The sequence below is a fragment of the Protopterus annectens genome, chromosome 15.part0 (genome assembly GCF_019279795.1).
Source record: "Protopterus annectens isolate FY-2018-M chromosome 15.part0, PAN1.0, whole genome shotgun sequence".
NCBI lineage: Eukaryota > Metazoa > Chordata > Ceratodontiformes > Protopteridae > Protopterus > Protopterus annectens.
This window is the reverse complement of record NC_056749.1, coordinates 597304051-597329342: the sequence shown is the minus strand read 5'-3', so window position 1 is coordinate 597329342 and position 25292 is coordinate 597304051. Positions and strand designations below refer to the sequence as shown.

General features: G+C 43.6%; 1 protein-coding gene across 1 annotated transcript in view; it reads left to right on the top strand.

The window, feature by feature from the left end:
- The window catches only part of KIF4A (kinesin family member 4A), a gene marked incomplete in the record, with an annotated part of 2786372 nt that overhangs the window by 2276024 nt on the left and 485056 nt on the right, over window positions 1-25292 (top strand). The window contains 1 exon segment of the mRNA XM_044057419.1: window positions 23667-23744. Within this exon segment, the coding sequence (XP_043913354.1) occupies window positions 23667-23744 (78 nt within the window).

The window sequence follows — 25292 nt, the reverse complement described above, 5'->3', positions numbered from 1 at the left end:
AAAGACACAATATTTTTCCTTCAAAATATATGGATAGAATTTTGCTATAAAACAGATTTTTAGACGACGTACTAATAATCTGGAAAGGTGGTGAAGATAATGTAAAAGAATTTATGACATATTTAAATAATTCTACTGAATTTTTCAAATTTACTTATACATGGAATGAAACCTCAATAAACTATTTGGACATTTCTTTAGAGAAAAATGATGGTAAACTAATGAGTAACATATCGAAAGCCAAGTTACTCGAATTCCATGTTACATTTTACAAGTTGCCACCCCTTGCATCAAAGAAAAGGGGTGGTAAAGGGACAAATGGTTCGTCTATCCAAACTAGTAAGTGACGAACAAATTTTTAGAAAAGAAATGTACAATTTAATAGGTTTATTCCTTGAGAGAGGATACCCTCGGGCATTATTGATAAAAACTAAAAAAGAAATATACAAGAAAAGGAAAACAGTCTATTTTCCAATACTTAGAGATAATAATAATATTACGACACAGTTGGATATGGCAACAAATACAAGTATTGAGAAAGGCGAACTTAATTTTGTCCTGAGATTTAATGATAAAGCGAAGGAACTATGTGATAGTATTAAAAGTATATGGGATGTATGTATAGATACACAAAATAGATTAATTCTAGGGGAGAGTCCAAATATAGTGTTTAGTAGAGGTAATAATATAAAAAATATTTTAGAAAAAGAAACTAAGATTTACAAGAGCTCATATATGAGTAAGTGTGGAAGATGTAGTAGTTGTAGATTTATAGCAGAAGGAGCCTATATTTGTGTAAAAGGATACCAACGTACTATAGCATGCCCTGGTCTATGTAATTGTGACACAAAAAATTGTGTATATATAGCAATTTGTATGTCATGCGAGGCATATTATATAGGCATGACTACCCGAAAACTTGGAGAAAGGATAGGGGAGCACAAGAGAAGTATTATAAAGCATGATGAGTATAATGCTTTATACACACATAGTAAATATTGTAGTAATTTCAGTAAATTTACATTCTTTATTGTGGATAGAGTGTTGCCCTTTTCTAATGGTGACATAGACAATAAAGTAGCACTATTAGAAATGGAATGGCAGATAAGGTTAAACGCCACAAAGTTTCCAGGCTTAAATGAATATATTTCTTTAAAACCTCAATTAAAATATAGAGCAAGTAAGATTTAAAAGGAAAAGTTAAAAAACAACACTATACTACATTATATGATATTATGTTTCTTATAACAAATATTGCGAATATACTTACAGTTTTTAAACACAAATTGTATTATACTAGGTTGTAATTTTAAATTGAATGAAATAATATTAAGAATAATGTACGAATTTTGTATAAATTCTGTGTAATTGATCAAATTGAGTATGCTATTAATCAATTAGTTAAGTTGTGGGATAGGGGAATGTATATAATGTGATGTGTTTTAGTGAGTTAGTATGACTCTGATGAAACCAGGTGGACTGGTGAAAGCGCTTAGTCTTTGGATCGAATAAATTGCTTTTTTGCTTCATTTTCAAAAGCTGGTGCCTTGATTTGTTTGCATTGTGTTCGAGCTGACTGGTGAGATTTTGGATTTAGATGGGGTGTTCCCCCTCCCCAATCACCCCCTGACTATGTCTGTTTCGGAGACATCATGAAGAATCCTGCATCAGAAAGGTGGATGGTCTTCTATTAAACCCAACCCTGATGAGTCCGTATACCTGGAGGCATTTGGCACAGGGTTTTCTACATCTTGGGTGTCCCCCTGTGGGGACCCTTTAGTAGATCTTATCTCCTGCAGGGCTTGGAAGGAACTGGGCACAATTGAGACCATTCCTAAGCTCCTGGATAAGGTGCTCAGTGTCCCATTGGACAGGCCCCATTAGTCCAAGAGTTCCCCTGTCGATGCCATGCTGGTTATGGCGGCCACCAGGAAGGAGCTGGCTCAGGAGAGCTTTTCTGACCATCCTCCAGACAGGGAGTCTAGGGCTGTAGACCACTTTGGGAGGCGAGTGTACACTTCAGCCGCCTTTGCTGTGTGCCCACTGAACTATTTGGCACATGTCACCAGACTGCTGAGAGGCCTGGTTAAGGAACTATCTGTGTCTGCCCCAGGGTCCATGTTGGAGAACATTTACTCTTCCCAACTGGACACCTTAACAGCCATTTCCAATGTCCATGGAGCTACTTTCTCATACAACTGAGGGTTCTTCTAGAGCAGCCGGGACAGGCATGGTCATTAGGCGGAACACCAGGCTCTGGCTTTGTGCTATTTCATAACCCGTTAAGGCATCATTCATGAACACTCCCTTTGAGGGGTCCACCTTGGACCTACTGTTCGTGACACTCTTACCCAGAGCAAGAAAGACAGGAAGACCCTTTCTGCCGTGGGGATCCGCTTCTCTACTCTACAAATGACCTATTCTAGGAATCAATGTGGGAGCAAGAGGTTGTGGTTTCAAAAGTCTTGGGGCTCTACCCAGGACATTCAGGGTCAATCTTCCCCCAGGGGCAGAAGGGGAAATGACAGACTCCGTCCACGTGGCAGAGGGAGTCCAAGGAACCAAGGGTCTCAAGATTCGTTCTTGGATAGACCCTTTCAGCAATCCTGAGGGATTGCCCAACTGCTCTACTCTGGACGAAGCTGGGGGGGGGGTATCTGCACCCAACGGCCTGGGAGTACATCACAAATGATTGTTGGGTGCTTCAAATTGTATCCAGAAGTTATTCCATTCCATTTCTTCATCATCCCACTCCAAAAAGAAACCTCCTCGATGTTGAACCTGGCCAGTGGGAGGCAGCAGCCGTAGAAATCGCCAGGCTGCTTAAAGAGAGTCATCCAGCCCATCCCTTCAGACCAGTCCAGATTAGGCATTTATTCCAAGTTCTTTCTGTTCCCAAAAAACTGGGGGACTTCAGACCCATTGTGGATCTTACTACTCTGAACCTATCTGTTGCCAAAACAAAGTTTTGAATGGTCACTCTACAATCCATTCTGCCCTTTCTGCAGAGCAATGACTGGATGTGCTCGGTAGACCTTCAGGATACATACTATCACATAAAATTGAACAGGCACTCCAGATGGTTTCTTCGATTCTGGCTGGAAGCCAATCCCTTCCAATTCAGAGTACTTCCCTTTGGACTCCCCAGAACCCCCTGGGTGTTTACCAAAGTGTTGGCGGTAGTGGCGGCTCACTTCAGACTGCAGGGATTCCAGGACTTCATCTGGACGATAGGCTCCTTTCCACTCCCACCAGGCATCAACTTCAACCCAGAGATTAACTACTACTTCTAGCACATTCTCTGGGCATAATGATCAATCTGGCCAAATTGAACTTGGAACCTGTTCAAGTGTTAAATTTTATAGGTGCTTGGTTGGATACGATACATGGCAAGGTGTTTCTGCCTCAGGACAAGTTGCTTTTGCTCCAGCAGCATGTGAAGTCTATACTACAGACCCCTTACCCCCCCCCCCCCAAGCAGGTATGGTCCTTCAGGAATTGGGATCCATGGTGGGCATGATAACCCTACTACCAACTACACACAAGGATTTTGCAATGAACCTTAGCAGTGCAGTGGTCCCTACTAGAATTTCTTTTGTTGTACATTGTACGGCTATCCTGGGTTTATCAGGACTCCCTTCGGTGGTGGCTTCAGTCTCCAGACCACCTCCTGGGCCTTCCATTTGTTTTTCCTTCCCCCTCGATCACTGTAACCACGAATGCTTCCCAGCTTGGGTGAGGGGGGGCCATTGCATGGGACAGACAGTTCAAGGCAAGTGGTCCCCCTTGGAGACCAATCTGCATATCAGTGTCATGGGGATGAGATCAATGCTTCTGGAGTTGCAAGCCTTTCAAGCTTTTCTTCCCACCGGGACAATTGCCATCCAGACTGACAACATGTTTGTTGTCTGGTATATCAACAAACGGGGGACCAGATCTTATCCCTTTGCCGTGATGCCATGAGATTGTGGGAGTGGACAGTCTTTTGCAATCCGTTTCTGGTGGCAGTGCACCTTCCTGGGAAGTCCAACATTCTAGCGGACAGGCTCAGCAAAACCATTCTGATGCCTTGTGAGTGGTCTTAGATCCTTCAGTGGCAGACATGGTCTTTCGAAAATGGGGTCATCCTTACTGCAATCTCTTCACCTGTCGTCCTAATGCAAAGTGCAGGGAGTTTTCGCTCTGATCCCCACTCCGGGGGAGTCACCCAGAGACGTTCTGGTCCATGCTTGACCCTCCAGTCTGCTTTATGCTTACCCGCCTCTTCCTCTGATCCCCAAGTTTCTTCAGAAAGTACAATGGTTGAAGAGCAAAGTCATCCTCATTGCTTCATTCTGGCCTTGCCAAGTTTGCTTCCCCACTCTTTTTTCTAATCTGGTGTTTTTGACCTGGACTCTGGATCTGGTTCAGGATCTCATTTCTCACCTGTCAGGGGATGTTCTTCGTGTTTCACTGTTGCAGTCATTACATTTGGGTAATCTGCTGGCAGGTTGCCCTCAGTTGGCCAGAATTCCAAAGTCTTGGGTCCTGCGTCCGTTGCTGTCTCCTCTTCCATGATGTCAGGTCATCAGGGGTATAAAATAGGCAGCCGATGCCATTTTCTTTAGTCTTTCTTGCTGTGCGGTGCCCGAAGCAGAAGCAGTTTGCAAGTGCAGGTCAGCCGACTCCTGAAATTTTCGAATTTGTTTCAGAACCAAAGTCTTTACTAAAACTAAGTACCCCATTGGGGAAACTTTTTCTTGCTCCATACCGATGTCAGTAAAAGTTAATAATTGCATTACTTGTGGGAAGCAAATACCTCATAAGGATTTCTATTTATACTGTATTCCTTGCCTAGGCCCCGATCATAACGTGCCTAGCTGTCGGTTTTATGCTAGATTTAACCAACGCGCTATTAAGCGTCAGTATACCTTTGCTTCAGAATATTTTGTAAACAGATTTAACGATCCTGAAATGTCGAACAGCAATCTGACTACCGGAGTTCACAAAAAGCACAAAGAAAAGGACAGACAGGCCGGCGAGGACCAAAACCGATGACAAAGCTTCTCCTAAGGGAGTTGCCAGTTCGCCGGTACTCAGTGAGGTGCTTTTGCAGCCCCTGATACCTGCTACTTTCGAGTCACAGGCCTCTACCAAGACCCATGTGGAGTCCGGCACGCCACGAGATTCTCAAAGTATTGTATGCGCAGATGTCTCTCCCTCTGATGGGTCCGGAGCCACTGAGCAGGCACCGGCTTCTGAGGGTGTCTTCAAGCCACAGCATTTCTATATAAAACCGACACCAACTTCAAAATCAAAGACAAAAGCAACTTCTACAGCTAAAAAACCGACGCATGAGCCACGTGCACAGGCCTCTATGCCCAAAAAGTAGATGATCAAAATGGCTGAAGACCTAATTACCTTGATCAGGGGTTCCCAGCCCCCTCCTGATAAGAGGCCTAGGCAAGACACTGATTATGAATCTTCAGATCAGGTTTCTATTTCTTCTGATTCCTCTTCTGATGAGGAATTTTCTATACCACCCTATGAGGATTTTGATGCAGAGGAATCTATCCTTTCTGCATCTCCTCCTGAAGATTATTCCTTTGGAGAAACCTTGCATAATTTGAGGGGGCATTTTCACTGGGATTTCTCAGAATTAAAAAAGAGGCTTAGGGATTTCCTCCTCCTCCTCCCTCAGCATAGGCCTTTAGCTATACCTCCTGTTTTAGACATTGTGGGTGATGTGTTTTCGGAGTCAAGCTTGACTTCAGACTCCTTACCTCCGGCTCCTAGCAAGCCAGACAGATATTACAGGGTTCCTGACTCGCACAAATTTTTATTTAAAAACCCTGCTGCTGACCCTGAAACTATTTCACAGGGTCCAAAAGGTGGTAAGGCCTTTACAGCAAAAATTCCTACCCCCTCTGACAGATTCCAGGGCACTGGATAGATGGGGAAAGAAGGTTTACACATCTGCAACCTTGGCAATTAGGGCCTTAAACTGCCAGTTTCATATGCTCAGGTATCAGCAACATGTCATGGGATTACTGAAACAGAAAATGATGTTGATTTCTGAATGTGCAGAAAATAATTGCAGGAATTATTGCATGCAGCAGAACAAGTTGGAAAGCATACTTTGCAATTTGGTTTTGATTCCTTTGAGGCCTCCTGCAGGGCCTCAGTTACTGGATCTGTGATTAGGAGGCATGCCTGGCTAAAAGAGCAAAATTTGCCAGATCATGTTAAACCTAAATTGCTGGGTGCACCTTTACAGCATGATACTCTTGTTTGGTCTTAAGGCAGAAGAGGTTTTAAAGAAAATGGAAGACAAAGCTAAGTTTATGCAAACTGTAAAAGATTTCTTAAAAGTGCAGCCACCAAGATTCAGTAGACACTGGCCTACAAAAAACTGGTCCTTTCCTGTGTCTGACAGAGCTCCACGGGGCAAATCCGGGTACCCTAAAGGTTCTAGATACCAGTCACAGGATTCTTCCAGGTCAAAGCAATGGGGTGCTTCTACCTCCAAATCTGGAGGAAATAAAGCGCAACCCTACAGTAAATAGTCTCAATGACTTTTCCCTGCCATCACCAAGCACTTTTCTTTTGGCAGCACCTTTATGGGGGAAATTAGCACTTTATGCTCAAAATTGGCAGTTAATAACCCAGGACAAGTGGGTGTTAAACATGGTATCTCAGGGATACAGATTCCACTTCCGCACTCTGCCAGTTGCAAACGGTTGGCCAGATCTGCCAAAAAATCAGTGGGCAGAGGCACAGAAGCAAGTTACGTCCCTCATGGATTTGGGGGCTATTCAGCCAGTGCCATAACAGGAAAAAGGACAAGGGTTTTATTCAAGACTGTTCTTAGTACCCAGAAAAGATCAGTCCTGGTGCCCAATACTGGACTTATCAATTTTGAACACATTCCTGGACATTCCAAAATTCAAAATGCTGACTTTGCAGCAGCTTCTGCCCATGCTGGGCAAGAACGCTTGGCTGGTGACATCAGACTTCAGAGGCATACCTGCATATCCCAATAAGGGAATCGTGCAGAAGATACCTCCGTTTCAAGGCTGGCTTTATGCATTACCAATTCTCTGCACTGCCCTTTGGCTTATCTACTGCGCCCAGGGTCTTTACAAAGTGCCTGGCACCAGTAATTGCATTTTGCAGACAGAGGTATACAAATCTATCCTTACTTGGACGACTGTCTCATTCAAGCAGAGAACAAGAACATTCTTCAGCATCTAGCATTTGTGAAAAGGCTTCTAATATGCCTAGGGTACACAATAAACCAAAAGAAATCACAACTGGTACCCTCTGAAAAGATAACATTCCTGGGTGCAAGCTTGAATACAACTGCCCAGATGGCTTTCCTCATGCCAGACAAACAAAGGCAACTGACTATTTACTTCAAACAGATGGTAACAAAAACCCAGTTATCTGCAAGACAAACTCTGCAGGCTTTGGGGTTCATGGCATCCTGCATTCTACTGATTCCATATGCAAGACTGCATATGAGGAAACTACAGCGGTATCTAAAAAGTTTATGGAGTCAACATTGTCACAGTCTGGAAACAATGATTCCTCTCATTCCCTGCCTACAACAGGAGTTTCTTTGGTGAGAAAAGGCATGTCACCAAAACATGGGATGGTCTTTCACTCTACCCCTTGCCAGACAAACCTTAACTACAGACGCATCAGACTATGCATGGGGGGCCCACCTGGCGGGAAGATGCATTCAGGTCATATGGACCCCAAAACAAATGCATCTGCATATCAACCAAAAAGAGATGTTAGCTGTTCAAAATGCCCTGACAGCCTTCAACGACTTACTTCATCCAGGATAACTACTGATAAAGATGGACAACACCACGGTTATGTGGTACATAAACAAGCAGGTGGGCACACACTCATACCCCCTTTGCAGACTAGCCATGGCATTGTGGAACACAGCCTTGACTTACCAAGTACATCTTCAGGCTCAATTCCTGCCAGGAAAGCAAAACACTCTGGCAGATGACTTAAGCAGAAACCTTATGGACCCTTATGAGTGGAAACTGGATCCACAAGTTTTCAGCATGATAAAGAAATGGCGGAGCCCAGACATAGACCTATTTGCCTCTCCTCGGAATTATCAACTGGACAAATTCTGCACAAGGACTTATCAGAGACAAGCATGGAAAGTGGATGCCCTATCCTTCAATTGGAAAAAACTATCAGTGTGCACGCCTTTCCTCCTCTGTCTCCTCTTCCCAAGGTTCTACTAAAGGTCAGACAAGAAAAAACAAAGATGATACTAATTACCCCGGACTGGCTCCGTCAACACTGGTATCCAATCCTAAGGAATATGCCTCAATTCCCAGCTTGGTACTTGCTTCAAATACCTCACTTACTGTCTCAGCAAAACAGTCAGATCCTGCACAATCAGCTCCAAACACTAAACCTGGCAGCATGGCTGATCATGTAGTTAATTCAAACACCTTTCAGTAAATCTGTGATGGATGTCATTTTGGAAGCAAGAAGGCCTGGTACTAGAAAATCTTATGCTGATAAATAGAAGAGATTCTGTGGTTGGAACTAAGCACAAGGAACTGACACACCGGAGCCAAATATTCCTCAAATTTTATAATACTTGACTGAGATGCTTGACGAAGGTTTATCTTTTTCATCAATAAAAATCCATGCCTCTGCCTTCTCTGCTCATTACAACACAGAGCCACCAATCTTTTCAAATCCTTTGCTAAAGCAGTATCTTAGAGGGTCCAAAAATTTAAGGCCTTCCAGAAGATCTCAAATTCCTGCATGGGACCTCAATTTTGTGTTGGAAAAGCTCACCCTGCCTCCATTTGAACCAGCTGCTACTGTAGATCTAATGGAAAACAGCTTTGCTCCTGGCAATTACTTCAGCAAGAAGGGTTTCAGAGCTACAGGCCCTCATGGCTGTGGAGCCTTTTATCATATTTTACCCAGACAGGGTGTCCCTCGGGACCAGTCCTTCCATTATGCCTAAAGTGGTTTCCAGTGTGGCTCTTAAACTATTAATCTGCCAACTTTTTATCCAAATCCGCAGAACAAGGGGGAGCGGATTCTGCATTCCTTGGACGTACACAGACAACTAAGATTCTACTTGAGCAGGACTAAAGCTCTAAGAAAAACTGAGCAGCTACTGGTGGCATTTGCTGCAGGATCAGAGGGAAAGACTATTTCAAAGCAGACAATTTCAAAGTGGATAAGCCACTGCATTCGTTTCTGCTACTTACATCATGGTAAACCGGTGCCCAAGGGCATTAGGTCTCATATCAGCAGCTTTTCTCAGAGGGGTACCAACCAAAGGCATTCTAGAAGCTGCTACTTGGAGTTCTGTTCTCACTTTAACAAAGCATTATCATTTGCCTCTCTTCTCTAAGTCCAGGGCAAGCTTTGCCACTGCAGTTCTGCAGGGCCTTATAGCTGCCCCTAATGCAGTTTAGCTCCAGCCTCCCATCCATAGCTTTGGGATTCTACCCAAATGTAATGACTGCAACAGTGAAACACGAAGAACATAGTACAGTTGTGTACACTTACCATAAATGTAGATGTTTGAGTGTATTCACTGTTGCAGTCTAGGTTACCCACCCGCCATCCCCATTTTATTCTGGAGTTTCTCTTTCCTTCACTACTTTCTACAGCCTTTGTGGTGTATTTGCTTGTAGATGAAGGTAAAGTTTATATTGTTGCATGTATATATAGTTTATATATATTTTTGCTACTCATTTGGGGAGCACCTGACATCTGGGGCAAGAAAAACTAAAGAAAATGGCATCTGCTGCCTGTTTTATACCCCTGACGTCATGGAAGAGGAGACAGCAACCGACGCAAGACCCAAGACTTTGGAATTCAGGCCGACTGAGGGCAACCTGCATGCAGATTACCCAAATGTAATGATTGCAACAATGAATACACTCTAACATCTACATTTATGGTAAGTGTACACAACTGTACTTTCCACATAGACCGTCAGCCTGAAGCTCTCCCCTTGGCTGTTCCAGTTCCTTTGATGGCTAGGGCTCCCGGGCTGTCTTAACCAGTCAAAAAGATTTTGGTTGCGGCTCACAAGGCCCTTTACTAGGCAAATCTACTCCAGTAAATGGAGGTGTCACAGCACAAACTGGATCCTTTTACAGCCCCTGTTCCTGCCATTTTAGATTTTCTAGCCCATATTTTCCACAACGGGGATAGTTTTTCTGTGATTAAAGTTCAATTGGCAGGCATCTCAAAATTCCATGTGGGGGAGAATTCTGCCTCCTTGGCTTTTTCTAAGCTATGCAAGCCTTTTATGAATGGTACATTTCTCCTAAGGCCACCAATAAAGGACCCCATGCCTCCTTGGGAGAGCTGGCTCTGGTTTTACAGGCCCTAGTTTCTCCTCCTTTTGCACCAACTGCCACTGTAAAGACAGCCCTCTTGATGGCTATCACTTTGGCCAAGCGGGTGTCTGAGTTGCAGGCGTTGTCAGTCAAGCCTCCTTATGTCTTCCATAAGGACAGAGTGACTCTTCTACCAACCCCTCTTTCTTGCCAAAGATGGCCTCCAAAGCTAATATTAACCAGGTGAATAATTTGCCAGTGTTCTTCCCAAATTATCAGAACAAAGAGGAATACAAATTCCATTTATTTGATGTCCACAGACAGTTGTGCTTTTACCTGGATCGAACCAAAAATTTTCGACAGTCCGATCAACTTTTTGTATCCTTTTCTAAGCCCATTTGGGAAAGTCTATTTTAAAGGTTACTCTTGCTCATTGGATTTCCAGCTGCATTTCTATGGTTTATTGTTCCAAAGGTTTGCCTCTACCTGGTCCTGTCTGGGTGCATTTTACCAGATCAGTGTCTACTTCTGCAGACTTTTGATCCAGGGTTCCTATTGACAACATTTGTTTGGCGGCTACTTGGTCCTCTTCACATATGTTTATCTCCCATTACAAATTGGACATTCTCCCCAGTAACGGGGCTTCCTTTGGCTCTGCTGTGCTCTGGAACATCCTTCTACGAGGGCCTCCCAAGATTATTTTAGCTGGGGACTGTGTCCCATAGGTTGAAGACCAAATGAAAAACAACTTCATATAAAGAAGTCATGTGCTTACCATAACATTCCATCTGAGTTGCTTTTCATTTGTCTTCAAACCCCCCCCCTTTACCCATGCCTTTGGGCTATGTGGTGGACTGGACAGATGTAGGTGCAGGCTACTTCTTTGTATGCGTTGAGTCTGGTGTGTGTTTGTCCCTTTACTGGTCAGGTTTTAAGTTTTTCTGCTGTGGATTGGTGCTGTCTTGCAGCAAACTTGAGGGGAGGAGGGATAGTGGGGCATTATCGGTAGGGGAGGAGCTCAGATTTCGGCTCTGATGCTGGAGTATATGGCAGAGTCGGATCCGTAACAGGTCAGAGTCCCACAGGTTGAAAGAAAATGAAAATCAATACCTCAGATTGGAACGTTATGGTAAGTACATAACTTCTTTTTTTGGACATTTCAGGATGAAAAGGATCTAACATTTGTGTCAAGTACATAACTTCTGATTTTCCAATGTAGAGTGCAGTGATCTGTCATTCAGTGTCTGAGAGCATTCCATTTCTAAAACTGAGATTGATTTGTCCACATTATGAGGTCTGGAAGACGGCCACTCCATACAGGCCTAAGACATCCAGATATTAGATGTCAGTCTTTGTCCTTGCAGAAGCTTGGTGACCCCCTCCCTTTTTTGATTTTCTGGCTCCACCAATCCCAGGTCTAAGACATCAGATGTCTGCCATATTGTCTTCACATGAACTAGATGGGCCTCCATTCCTATTTACTTTTCAGGCTCCCTCTAAAGTCTTAGTGAATTTGACTCTGGATTTTTTTTTTACACTTTCGTCTACAACCATCTTCACACAACTGAGTATTGGAGGTCTTATTCTTAAAGAAAAAGGACAAAAAGGGAGAATCTCAAGTGTGGGGAGTGCATTTAATGAAAAAGTCATTCCTTAAGAATCTACTTAGAGCCCTGACAACAAAGATAGTTAGAGCCACCATTATAGCAAGGGGCTGTAGAGAGCACCACAACCCCAGAATAAGACAAGGGGCTTTACTCAAGCCTATTCCTAATACCAAAAAAGACCATCCTTGGAGGGACTAATCTTAGGAGCTTCAAAGCTAAATAATTCCCTAAACAGTTTAAAAATTCAAAATAAGTTCTAAAAGGTGTAAAAGTTCAAAATGTTAACCTTGCAAGCTGTGCTGTCTCTGCTTCTTCCCAACGCCTTCATGGTAACAATGGATCTTAAGGATCCAACATACCTAAAGCCAAAGCAGACAGGCGATACTACAAGTTCAAATCAGGGAAATGCCAATTCCATTTAACTGTCTTGTCCCTTTGGTTTATTTCCTGTACCCAGAGTGTTTTCCAACATGCCAAGTTTCAGTAATTGTCTTTTGCAGAATCAAAGGGGTTCAGATCTATCCTGCATACCTGGGCAAACTGCCAGATACACACAGCAAATCAGGCAAGACTTGGGAAAGCCTATAGTTTACCTTTTAGTGCTATGGGTTTCTGGAGCCTGAACACTTTCCAGAATCTTAGATCTCGCCCAGACTTGCACACTTTGTTCCTGGGAGCATGGCTTTGGCAGTACAAGTTAAAAAGTCTTTCTGCAAAAGAAGAAATTTGTCCTTTCTGAGCTAATTTTTCATTTCTGTGATGGAACGTCATCACAACAGCAAAAGAGTTTTTTTATGAAATTGGGATAAATGCCATCCTTGCATCTTGATAGTATACTAAGCCAGACTACACATGAGGAAGCACTAGTGGTACTTAAGGAACAGATGATGTCTACCTTCTAGAGAGCACCATTTTATTTCTGCACTATATGAAAAAGGGTCTCTCTTTCTGAGTACTAGTAAACAGAAACTTGAGAGTCCCATTCTCATTTGGATAAGACACCCAGCCACTAACATCAAACTCCTCAGACAACCTGAAGGGCTCACTCAGGTGTTGAGTTCAGGAAGCTTGGAACAACTTATCAGTATGAAGGGAAGTAATGGCAGTGATCCTTCTTGTCAAGGCTCTGAACTGATTTGGAAGCCTGGGATTTTGAGCATTACATCAGCAAGCAAAGGGACAAAGAACTTTCTATGCAGGCTAGATGTGGAAGTATGGTTTCTGGCCCAGGGGGCAGACAGACCCTCAGGACATCGGATAGCCCTTCTCATGATTTCATGCTGATGCATCGGCTGAGCAGAACAGACAGACACAAATGGATGTCAGCAGATTTCTTCTGGATCTGATTCATTGGTAGTGTGTAAGAGAGAAAGACTGACCTTTTTCCTTCTCCACAAGATATGCATTTACAAGTATTTTGCACAAGAACACATTTTCCAAGAGTCTGGTCAACAGATGTCTTCATTTGCTGCACGTCTATTTTCTGTGTGCCTTTCCTCCAGTCCCTCTTCTCCTTCTAGGAATAAAAAAGGAAATGGAAGACCAATAAAAATGGTACTGATTGCTGTTGGTACTGATTGCTGTTTTTTAGCATAAGCAACATTGTTTCTCCCAAATTGGTGTGCTAAGTCCAGAGCATTTGCTGCTGTCTCAATGTGAAACTTTGTTCAAAACTAAGGAGTCCATTGCACCATAGTTTGAAGACTGGCAATATGGATGGTCTGGCTCTCATTTCCTCCTGGCACATTTTTGAGGGTGCGTTTTACATGTTAGGGGAGATGGGCATGATTTCCATGTATTAGATTTCCTTAATAAAATTAAAGGAAGATTCTAAATGTTAAGTTGTCAATCTCGCCTTCATTCTTGCTTGATGGGTTCGGAGCCGATCCTCGGCTCCGACTCGGCACTTGCTAAGCTCGAGAGTCACTTTTACCAGCTCGAGGCAGCCCCATATTCCATGATGCAAGGCGGTAAGTATTCATAAATGAACTTCACTCAGTTATCCCCAAAGCCACCTGCATCCAATACGCAGATGACTCCACCCTTATTTGCTCAGATGTCTCTCTCCCCGATTTACAAATAGCCACCCAACTTTGCTTTACTATAGTAGAAAAATGGCTCTCTGAGCGGAAACTCATCCTAAACCCAAAAAAAAACTAAGTTACTACTATTTTTTCCTACCTCAGCCCCTCCTCCCTTGCATCTCACTTTACAATCGAATAATAGTTCCTTCACCATTCAATCCAATAATGGTACCATCATTGTGCCTGATACCAATACAAAACTATTAGGCGTTATAATTGACAACAAACTTAAATTTGATTTGCATATCAGTCAAACCATAAAGTCTGTAAACAAGAAACTTGGATCCCTGTATAGAATAAAGAACTTTCTAATCCCCTCTGCCAAACTAGCCATTGCTTTCACGCACCTCCTCTCCACCCTATTATATGCCTCTCCTGTACTTTCTCACCTCAATAAACGTGATATTAATAAATTATCTGTTTCTTATAATCACATTGCCAGATTTGTAACAGGAGCACTTTATAGAACACATCACTGCCTTAACTTAAGGAAACTTGACTGGTTAGAACTACCTAATCTTCTCAAAATGAACCAACTCACTGAAGCATTTAAAATCATTAAACAACCTGACAAAACCCCATCACTTAATAAACTACTGATCCCTTACTCCAATCTTAGCTGTCTACGCTCCTCAAACAGACTTCTGGTCCATACCACCAAATCTAACAATTTGGGAGGTGAGGCTCTTTTCGCCAATTCTATAGGAAAGCTTTGGAATTCCCTCCCTAATAACCTAAGACTTATTACTTCCCTTGGTCTATTCAAAAAGAATCTTAAACACTATTTTAACATACAATGGCTATGCACATGTGATAATCCAGATTAGTTGCCTTAGATAGATAACAATTTCCCTAACTGGGAATCCAGGGTTGTTTGATTTAACCAAATTCTAAATTATGCTGACCACTATCCTTTTTTTTGTTGGTTTCACAATAGACAGTTTCTTCTTGGTCCTTCTGAATTCTATAAAGAACCAGTCACTGTACTGAAAATTGAAACATCATTGTCTACTGAGTTTTGTTTAATGTTATAGTTGCCAAATGTATCTAATTAAGTAATGCATAATGATATGTAAACCTGTATGTCTCTCCTTCCTCTATGTGTATTGTAACTTACTTGTATTGTCTTCTCTGTGGAGCTTTTCTCCCCGGGCCTCCGCTGAAAATGGACATATATCCAGTCGGACTATCCCGGTCAACAAATGTAAAATAAAAATAAATAAATAAATAAGTACCCAGATCTCATTTGCCGCTTCGCTGATGAGGTCCTCCTTTTACCAGCTCCTGGTAAGTGATTCTAATATTACTACTTTTGCCCCTTTTCTTCAAAAAAACTTTAGTTAGTTTAAATATAGTTTTAGTCCCCTTCTGACAAGAATTTTTCCTGTCTTCTTAAAATTTCTAGTCAGACTTTCTCCCATCCCATCCCCCCCTTGTTAGGGTGTGTGTGTGTGTCTCTTATTAATAGTTTTATATATTTTAATTTCCTAGACTAGTGTTGTGTGTGTGTGTGATTCACTATGTCTAAGGAAAGGGTCTCAGGCTTTAAGAAGTGTGACTCGTGCTGTCAGAAGATGTCTCTAACAGACGGTCACACTTCTTGCCTTTACTGCCTGGGGCCTCTTCACCTGCAGGACTCCTGTGCTATATGTCACTCTTTCAGCCAGAGAGTCCTGCAGGAAAGAAGGAACAAATTAATCTTGAGGGGCCTTCTTAAGCCGGAGGTCTCTCCGGCTAAGTCGGCTCCATCTAAGACTTCAGAGTCTTCCAAGGCCCAGGCTTCTGTGTCCAAGCCTGTGGCCTCGGCTCCGACTCTTTCTGAGTCGAGATCGGCTCCGGCTGGAGCCGATTCTTCTGTACTTAAACCTTCGGCACCGATGGCTATCGGTGCCGATTCTGGTTCGACCACTTCTGTGTCGGCTCCGATCGGTTCCGATCACCATGTGGCTCAGGCATCGGTGTCGGCTCCGATCGCTCTGGACACCGCTACTTTGTGGCTGTATTGGCTCGGCTGGAGCCGATGCATCGGCTACCTGTCTGCTCCGATAAGTTGGCGGCTCCGGCAGTATCAGTGGTTTCATCGGCACCGATGGTTCCTTCGAGGAAGAGGTCTAGGTCCCCTTCCTTGGAGCCGATACTTTCGCCCGCTTCACCTCTCCTCTCGAACGGAGCCATCGGAGCCGATCTTCAAGGTCATCCAGGCTTTCTGACCATGATTTAGAGAGAGTGGTCAGTAGATTACTTAAGTCACAGGCATTGGCCCAAATGTTGCATAGTCCATCTCAGCAGACGACTATTGGTCCACACCCCATTGCAGTTCCTCCTACAACTCTACCCCAGAGATTGGAGTTGGAGTCTTCGAATGGTTACTGCTACGGCTGAGGGACAGATACCCCTTCTGTTCCTTCAGCCTCCACTCTTATCTCCTCTTGAGACCTTCCTTAGAGGGATTCGTGGCCGGGCTTCCTGGTCTCCTCCGAGGGGTGAGTGGCATCGGACCCTTGTCCCCGCTCTTCCCCTTGGAGCCTCGGCCTTGGTGAGCTCGGCTCCGACATCTGCCTCGAGACTTCCCCTTTGGTGGGCCCCGGGTTCCTAGCTCTTCGCGGGTTCTCGGGCCTGCCTGGGAGGGAGCCTTGAGGTGATGAAGAGTGTGCTGGCCACTGGTCTCAGCCAACAGTCTGTTCCCTTAGCTCCTCCCTCCATAGTGCCTGTTGACATCTCTGCCACTTCTCTTGCTACAGGACCCAGAGATCCTCCGCCTCAGGTTTCCCCACTGGGAATATCCCCTCTTCCGAGGATTCTCCTGATGTGTCGGGAGATCCCCATGAAGAGGACATGTAAGAGGAAACTTGTAGACTCCCCGAGTCTATCACTTCAGATACTGACTTAGATGAGTCAGAGGGATCCCCAAGATCCCCCTCTGAGGATGTCTCCTTCTCAGACATCCTAGAACTCCTTAGACAGAGGGGAAACTGGCCCACCAATAATCCCTCTGAGGATGAGTCAGTATACCTGGAGGCGTTTGGATCTCGGCCCTCCACCTCCTGGGTGTCTCCGCCTTCGACCCCTTATGCAGGTTATTGCCCGAAAGGCGTGGGCTGCTCCTGACTCTGTAGAGCCAGTCCCTAGGAGGCCTTCAAAATTCATTACTGCCCCGTGTGACAAGCAATTCCTCACTAAAGGTGTCCCCGCTGATGCCATGGTGGTGGCTGCTGCCACCAAGAAGGAACTTGCAGATCCTTCCGTACCTGTCCATCCTCCTAATAAGGACTCTAGGACCATGGATAGGTACAGTGGCGGATGTTTTCTTCAGTGACCTTTTGCTATGCGTTCGCTGAACTACCTATGTCACTTCACCAGACTCCAAAGGGATATCCTTAAGGAGCTAGGTGAAGTTGTGCAGGATCCTACAGCTGCAGGGGCTCAGGAAAAAATTGCTTCACAGCTAGGAACCCTTAACTCCATTGCAAACTCCTCCATGCGGCTAATATCATATGCTGCTGATGGAGCGAGTAGGGCCGCAGGTACAGGTGTGGCACTTAGACGCCAAGCCTGGATGCGGCTATGTAACTTTGCAGATCCCTTTAAGGCGTCCTTCACAAACTCTCCCTTTGATGGGTCAGCTTTGTTTGGCCCTCAAGTGAAGGAAACATTGACCAGGTGTGAGCAGGACGGCAAAACTCTTTCTGCCGTAGGAGTCCATTTTTCCACCCCTTCTAGACCTTACCCTAAAGGACAGAAGGGTGGCAAAATGTGGTTCCGCAAATCCCAAGGAGTCACGCCGGATTCACGTGGTCAGTTTACCCCTAGAGGCAGAGGGGGTAACAACAACAGACGCCGCTCTAGAGGCAGAGAGGGGTCCACAAAACCAGGGAAACGGAGAGTCTCTCTCTGACAAGCCCTTTCAGCATCCCTGAGATGTTGCCCGGCTGTCCCTCCTTGGAGGCAGTCGGGGGAAGATTATCGCTGTACCCAGAAGCCTGGCATTCCCTCACTCAAGACAGATGGGTACAGTCGATCATATCCGAGGGTTACATAATTCCTTTCGAGGAAAGTCCTTTCTATCCCTCAAATTCCCTTCCAGACGTATCACCCGGTCTAAGGGAAATTGCAGAGTTAGAAGTCTCAAAACTACTGCAAAAAAGAGCCATTCAGCCAGTTACAACAGACCATTCGGAGCCCGGAATCTACTCAAGGTTCTTTTGGTCCCCAAAAGACGGAGACTGGAGACCAATATTGGATCTCAGCAGACTCAACAAGTCTGTGAGGAAGACAAGATTCCGAATGGTCACTCTTCAGTCAATTCTGCCCTTCTTACAGGAGGACAACTGGATGTGCTCAATAGATCTTCAGGATCGCATTATCACATAAAAATTCACAGACGCTCCAGGAGATTTCTCCGCTTTCGGCTGGGGTCCAGTCATTTTCAGTTCAGAGCCCTGCCCTTTGGTCTCACTACAGCCCCCAGAGTGTTCACCAAATGCATGGCAGTGGTCACGGCTCACCTGAGACGTCAAGGATTCCAGGTGTTTCCATATCTCGACGACTGGCTCCTTTCAGCCACCACCAGGCATCAGCTTGTTCAAGCCAGGGATTACACAATAAATGTTTGTACTCATTTGGGCATCTCAATCAACTTCGAAAAGTCATCCTTATCGCCCTGCCAGTCTATTACTTTCATAGGCGCAAACTTAAACACTGTTCGGATGTCAGCTACCCTTACAGATCAAAGAGTTTCAGACATTTAAAGTCATGTCAGGATCATTCTAGCCAACAAGAAAGTACAGGCCAGAATGGTTCTAAAGGTATTAGGCCTCATGGCTGCGGCCATTACTCTTCTTCCCCTGGCTCGCTTCTACATGCGCCTTCTTCAGTGGATGTTGTTCACTCAGTGGTCTTACCAACAACTTCCAATGCGTCACCAGATTCTGGTGACACAGACTTGCAAAGATCATCTTGCTTGGTGGATCACATCTCCCCAGGTTCACCAAGGCAGACACTTTGTACCCCATCCCCGGTAGCCACTGTCACCACGGATGCCTCCCTGATCGGGTGGGGGGGTCATTATCAGGGCAGGATGGTTCATGGGACGTGGCAGCCGTTCGAGTACCACCTGCACATAAATGTCCTGGAGATGAGAGCAGTGCTTTTAACGTTGCAAGCCCTCAACGACTTTCTTCCCGTAGGGACAATTGCAGTCCACACAGACAACATGTCTGTAGTTTGGTATATCAACAAACAGGGCGGAACCAAGTCCTACCCCTTGTGTCGAGAAGCGCTCAGACAATGGCAATGGGCAATCTCCTCTCATCGGTTTCTGGTAGCAACGCACATCCCTGGGAAAACCAACATTGTAGCGGACAGATTGAGCAGAGCTATTCTCATGCCTCACGAGTGGTCTCTCAAGCAATCCATAGTGGAAGAGATTTTTCTGGAATGGGGTCGCCCATGTTGCGATCTTTTTGCTACTCCCCAAAACAGCAAATGCTCAGACTTCTTCTCTCTCTTCCTTCCACCAGGCCACCCCCCCAGAGACGCTCTGACCCAGGTTTGGCCCCAGGGACTTCTTTATGCCTTTCCTCCATTTCCTCTGATCCCTCAAGTTATCCAGAAAGCAACCGTTTTGAGAGCCAAAATGATTCTCATTGCTCCTTACTGGCCTCGACAAGTTTGGTTCCCGTTCCTCCATCGTCACCTTTTGGTGCAGCCGTGGCATCTGGACCCAGTGCCAGATCTTCTGATTCACCAATCCGGTCAGCTGCACCGGTCTATCCCTTCTCTCAACCTCACAGCATGGTTGCTCCACTTCCTTCCTTAGCCAGGCTTCCTTTGATCTCTAACCCTGTTAGAGACATCATAGTAGCTTCTTTAAAATCCTCTACCAGGAGGATTTATGCAAGCAAATGGAAACGTTTCTCTTATTGGGCTAAAGCCAAGAATATTGATCCTTTCACTGCCCCAGTTCAGGCAGTTCTGGACTTCTTAGCAGAGATTTTTCATGCAGGCTCCTCTTCCACAGTCAGAGTTCAATTGGCTGCTATCTCGAACTTTCATGTTGGGATTGCAGATCACAATATTATGTCCCATAGGCTTTGTAGAGCCTTCTTGAAAGGAATTTTCCTGCTAAAGCCTCCAATCAGGAATCCTCCTCCTCAATGGGATCTAAATTTAGTGCTGACATCCTTGATTCTTCCCCTTGAGCCAGCTGTTTCTTGCTCCCTAAAATTTCTTTCTTGGAAAACTTTATTCCTAGTAGCTATTACATCGGCCAGGAGGGTGTCTGAACTTCATGCTCTATCGGTTCGACCCCCCTATTTGGTCTTTCACAAAGATAGTTTAAAATTCAAAATAATCGTTCTAAAGGTGTAAAAATTCAAAATGTTAACCTTGCAAGCTGTGCTGTCTCTGCTTCTTCCCAAAGCCTTCATGGTAACAATGGATCTTAAGGATCCAACATACCTAAAGCCAAAGCAGACAGGCGATACTACAAGTTCAAATCAGGGAAATGCCAATTCCATTTAACTTTCTTGTCCCTTTGGTTTATTTCCTGTACCCAGAGTGTTTTCCAACATGCCAAGTTTCAGTAATTGTCTTTTGCAGAATCAAAGGGGTTCAGATCTATCCTGCATACCTGGGCAAACTGCCAGGTACACACAGCAAATCAGGCAAGACTTGGGAAAGCCTATAGTTTACCTTTTAGTGCTATGGGTTTCTGGAGCCTGAACACTTTCCAGAATCTTAGATCTCGCCCAGACTTGCACACTTTGTTCCTGGGAGCATGGCTTTGGCAGTACAAGTTAAAAAGTCTTTCTGCAAAAGAAGAAATTTGTCCTTTCTAGATGGCTTTTTTCATTTCTGTGATGGAACGTCATCACAACAGCAAAAGAGTTTTTTTATGAAATTGGGATAAATGCCGTCCTTGCATCTTGATAGTACACTAAGCCAGACTACACATGAGGAAGCACTAGTGGTACTTAAGGAACAGATGATGTCTACCTTCTGGAGAGCACCATTTTATTTCTGCACTATATAAAAAAAGGGTCTCTTTCTGCGTAAACAGAAACTTGAGAGTCCCATTCTCATTTGGATAAGACACCCAGCCACTAACATCAAACTCCTCAGACAACCTGAAGGGCTCACTCAGGTGTTGAGTTCAGGAAGCTTGGAACAGCTTATCAGTATGAAGGAAGTAATGGCAGTGATCCTTCTTGTCAAGGCTCTGAACTGATTTGGAAGCCTGGGATTTTGAGCATTACATCAGCAAGCAAAGGGACAAAGAACTTTCTATGCAGGCTAGATGTGGAAGTATGGTTTCTGGCCCAGGGGGCAGACAGACCCTCAGGACATCGGATAGCCCTTCTCATGATTTCATGCTGATGCATCGGCTGAGCAGAACAGACAGACACAAATGGATGTCAGCAGATTTCTTCTGGATCTGATTCATTGGTAGTGTGTAAGAGAAAGACTGACCTTTTCCTTCCACAAGATATGCATTTACAAGTATTTTGCACAAGAACACATTTTCCAAGAGTCTGGTCAACAGATGTCTTCATTTGCTGCACGTCTATTTTCTGTGTGCCTTTCTTCCAGTCCCTCTTCTCCTTCTAGGAATAAAAAAGGAAATGGAAGACCAATAAAAATGGTACTGATTGCTGTTGGTACTGATTGCTGTTTTTTAGCATAAGCAACATTGTTTCTCCCAAATTGGTGTGCTAAGTCCAGAGCCTTTGCTGCTGTCTCAATGTGAAACTTTGTTCAAAACTAAGGAGTCCGTTGCACCATAGTTTGAAGACTGGCAGTATGGATGGTCTGGCTCTCATTTCCTCCTGGCACATGTTTGAGGGTGCGTTTTACATGTTAGGGGAGATGGGCATGATTTCCATGTATTAGATTTCCTTAATAAAATTAAAGGAAGATTCTAATTTTGGTGCCAGAGGAGGGACCAGGTCCTGACCTAGTCACTTTTTTATGGTACTATGTTAATTGTTTGACCTTTAAGTCAGGGTTGTCTTGAGCCTGTTTGAAAGTGTATGCATCTGCTATTTCATCAGGAATGACATTGGTACTCCCCACACGTTTGCATACTCCTGCAAAACAGTTCCTCTCTGTTCTAGACAGCCTGGTGAAGCAATTCCTCAAGGAAGTTATGTACCTGAGATCTAGTAAAATGAGCTCTCTAGTTCTCAGATGCCTTATTTTATACCAGCTACTACTGAATCCATAAAATACCTGTCCTTGAGAGGTACTTTTTACTAGCCATCTTCTGTGCCAGAAGTCTTGAATTAAGGGTACCTGTTTTCAAAGAGGCTTTTCCATTCTTAAAATAGGACAGATTCACATTTTGCACTAGCCATTCTTTCATGCCTGTATCAATGGCTGAGAGGCCCTTGAACCTGTCTTCACCCACTTACTTATTTACACTACCCCTGAAAACAAAGGGAAAAGGATCTTGAATTCCCTAGATGCATACATCAGTTGAAACAATTCCTGGACAAAACAGAAGGAAGGAAAATAACAGAAGGAAGGAAAATAGACTGGGCATCCACGGACGCTCCCTGCAAAAGATCAGTCCATTTGGTTATGGCTAGTTCAGATATGGTAACCTGCAAAGGGGAATTGCCAGAACACATGAAGTGTAGGTGTCTGGCACCTCCCCTGAACCAGATCTCTTAGCCCAGTTAGTAATGTTGAGCACCTGCATCTCTCCTCTTGCTCCCCTTTCTGCTTTTTTCTTGCATTTCTTTTTGAGGGGAAGGTCAAAGGAGGCTCGGAGGTCACCATGGTGAATCAGGATAAGACCTCCAGTTTATTCCTATCACAGTGTTTATGTAGGGATCATAATCTACTTCTCTGTTTTATGATGGAAACATTATTAGGCATTGTAGTTTTGGATGTCTCAATCAGCTCCAAGGCACAAAAAAAAAAAAATGCAGTGACTGTAGTTTTTATGAGGGATTTCTTTACCGCAGCTGCATCTCCCCTTTTTTGGCATAGGCAGAGGCCTGTCTTATACTGGTATGCTTGATTGTACTAGAGGCCAGATGTACACTATTTAAAGAGGGAAGAGTCCTGAAATCAAGTCTACTACTAGGACTTGGTTGTTAGATGATGTCAAAGACCAATGCAACACTGTTAAGTTACCTAGATAACTGTACTTGACCATTGCTTTAACAGTGGATATATTCAGGTGTATACATATATGTTCCTAACTCAGTTGTACTAACTTGGTAAGAAATGAGAGTGTTTATTGCTTAGATTAGGTGCTAGCGGCTGATTTCTGTGGGGGAATTTTCCTTTTAAATCCCACCTTCTGTGCATGGTAAACTTCTATATGCTGCATTAGAGAGCTGCGGTAGAAAACCTTCACCATACAATACCACCTTGGTGTGAAATTAATGTATTTCAATGAGGAGATGCTAACTGATGATTTTTCAAAGGAGTTTTGTTGTTTTAATGCTCCTGCCTACAGAAAATGCACTTTTATACTTCATCTTCCTAGCTGTATACGTGCCCCCAGTAGTTTTTAATGTTCTAGTTTGAGAAGTTCTGACCTTAGATGTAAAAGGCATTTTTTTCAAGTCTAAAATTTGCACACAAACCAGAAGTTAATCTTGATTGATCTGTATGCTTACTTTTTCTAACAGGCTGAAGAAATAGAAAAGTTGAAGGAGCTATCGGAGAGAAATCAGCAGCTTATTCAGGATAATGACATATACAAGCAGGTACTAAAGCAGCATTCTCAGACTTCAGTTGTCTTTGCTTGTTACTCTGGTTTACTGCCATGCTGCAACACATTTGCATGCTGATGTTGTCGCCTACAACTGCTTGCCAACAGTGCTGCTGGAGTTTTTTAATGGCCATGGAGCCACTTGCAGTTCTGCAGCAGTCACCAAGCATCCTTGCTCAATGCACATTTTGACTTCTGAAATAATAGGTAGTAGTTTTAGTATAATACATTAGAGAATTAGTTGTCTAGTTTTGTTCTACATCACAGCTTTATTCAGATTTTTAAAGGTATAATACTTTATATGTTTTTCTTTGGTATTGAGATGTGTAGTCCAACAGACCAAGCAGGAAACCAGCATTTGGTGGCTAAACTATATACTGTGATTTGTTGAAGGATGTATGTGGTGACTGAGTTTTGATTATGTGGTGGTCTTTTGTATACTCATGCCACTGCATGACTCAGTTGTTTAGCATGTGTTGCACCGTAAAACAGCATAATGGAGGTCAACAAACCTTTTTTTTTTTAAGCTTAAAAGCTGCTTTCCAGTGCAGATAGGAATTTACTCTAGTTATGAGTTTAGTCAAGTAGCAGTGCCATGACTAGATACTGTAATTAAGGTTATAAAAAGTTTTACTGCTTGAAACTGTAAAGTTACTTGTAGAGCATAGCTGCAGCTATCATTGACTTGCATCAAACCTAGAATGTTTTTAAAAGCCTGTTAAATACATAAACATTCCTTAGTGGCACTTTGGCTGCAGCACTGTATCGATAACACCTGCTGTTACTTTAACTACTTAGTGTAAAGTACTGCACACAGTACTTAAATTATCTGATTCCATTGTTAAAATGCCTTCACGATTTACCATCTCTTATTAGTTAAATCATCTTTTCTCTATTTGTTTTCATTCAGGTGATATGGCTCTCTGTGTCACTGTAAGGACTGCAAAGCTAAAACTTCAAATACCATAACCTCCAAATCTGTTTATGATAAGAATAATGCTCTATGCAATAATCATAAAAAAATGACGGTATCTAAAAATTTGATGTTCAAAATATTCACACAGTTTGCTGCTGCAGAGCTCAAGGTCAGCTTTCACAAAAGACAAGTTGAGTATTTCTTGCTTATTGACTTCATTCTCCCAGGAGAGAGACTTTTTGGAAGAGCGAGGAATGCTTTGCACGACAGTAAACTTAGCTCATTTAAGGTTAAATGAGATAAAGCTGGTGATAACTGCTGTGTTATTGGTCAAGAGCAACTGCTTGTCTTGAAGTAAAATTGCAGTTATATGAAGTATCTGATGCAGTTTATACTGCAGTGCTGGTGACAGTTAATCACCATGTGCTAGCCTATTAACTTGGTAATTAAGCTATGTAAATCATTAATTAGTCTCCTTAAAAGGACAGCTATGCCCTAAATGCAAAATTTCCTTTACCCGTAGTTTGTCCACTCCTAGAGGATGATCCCCCCCCCCCCCCCCACAAACTTACACATTTAAAAAAAAAATGACATGGCAGTTTCTCCCAGTCTGTGGTATTTCTAGTC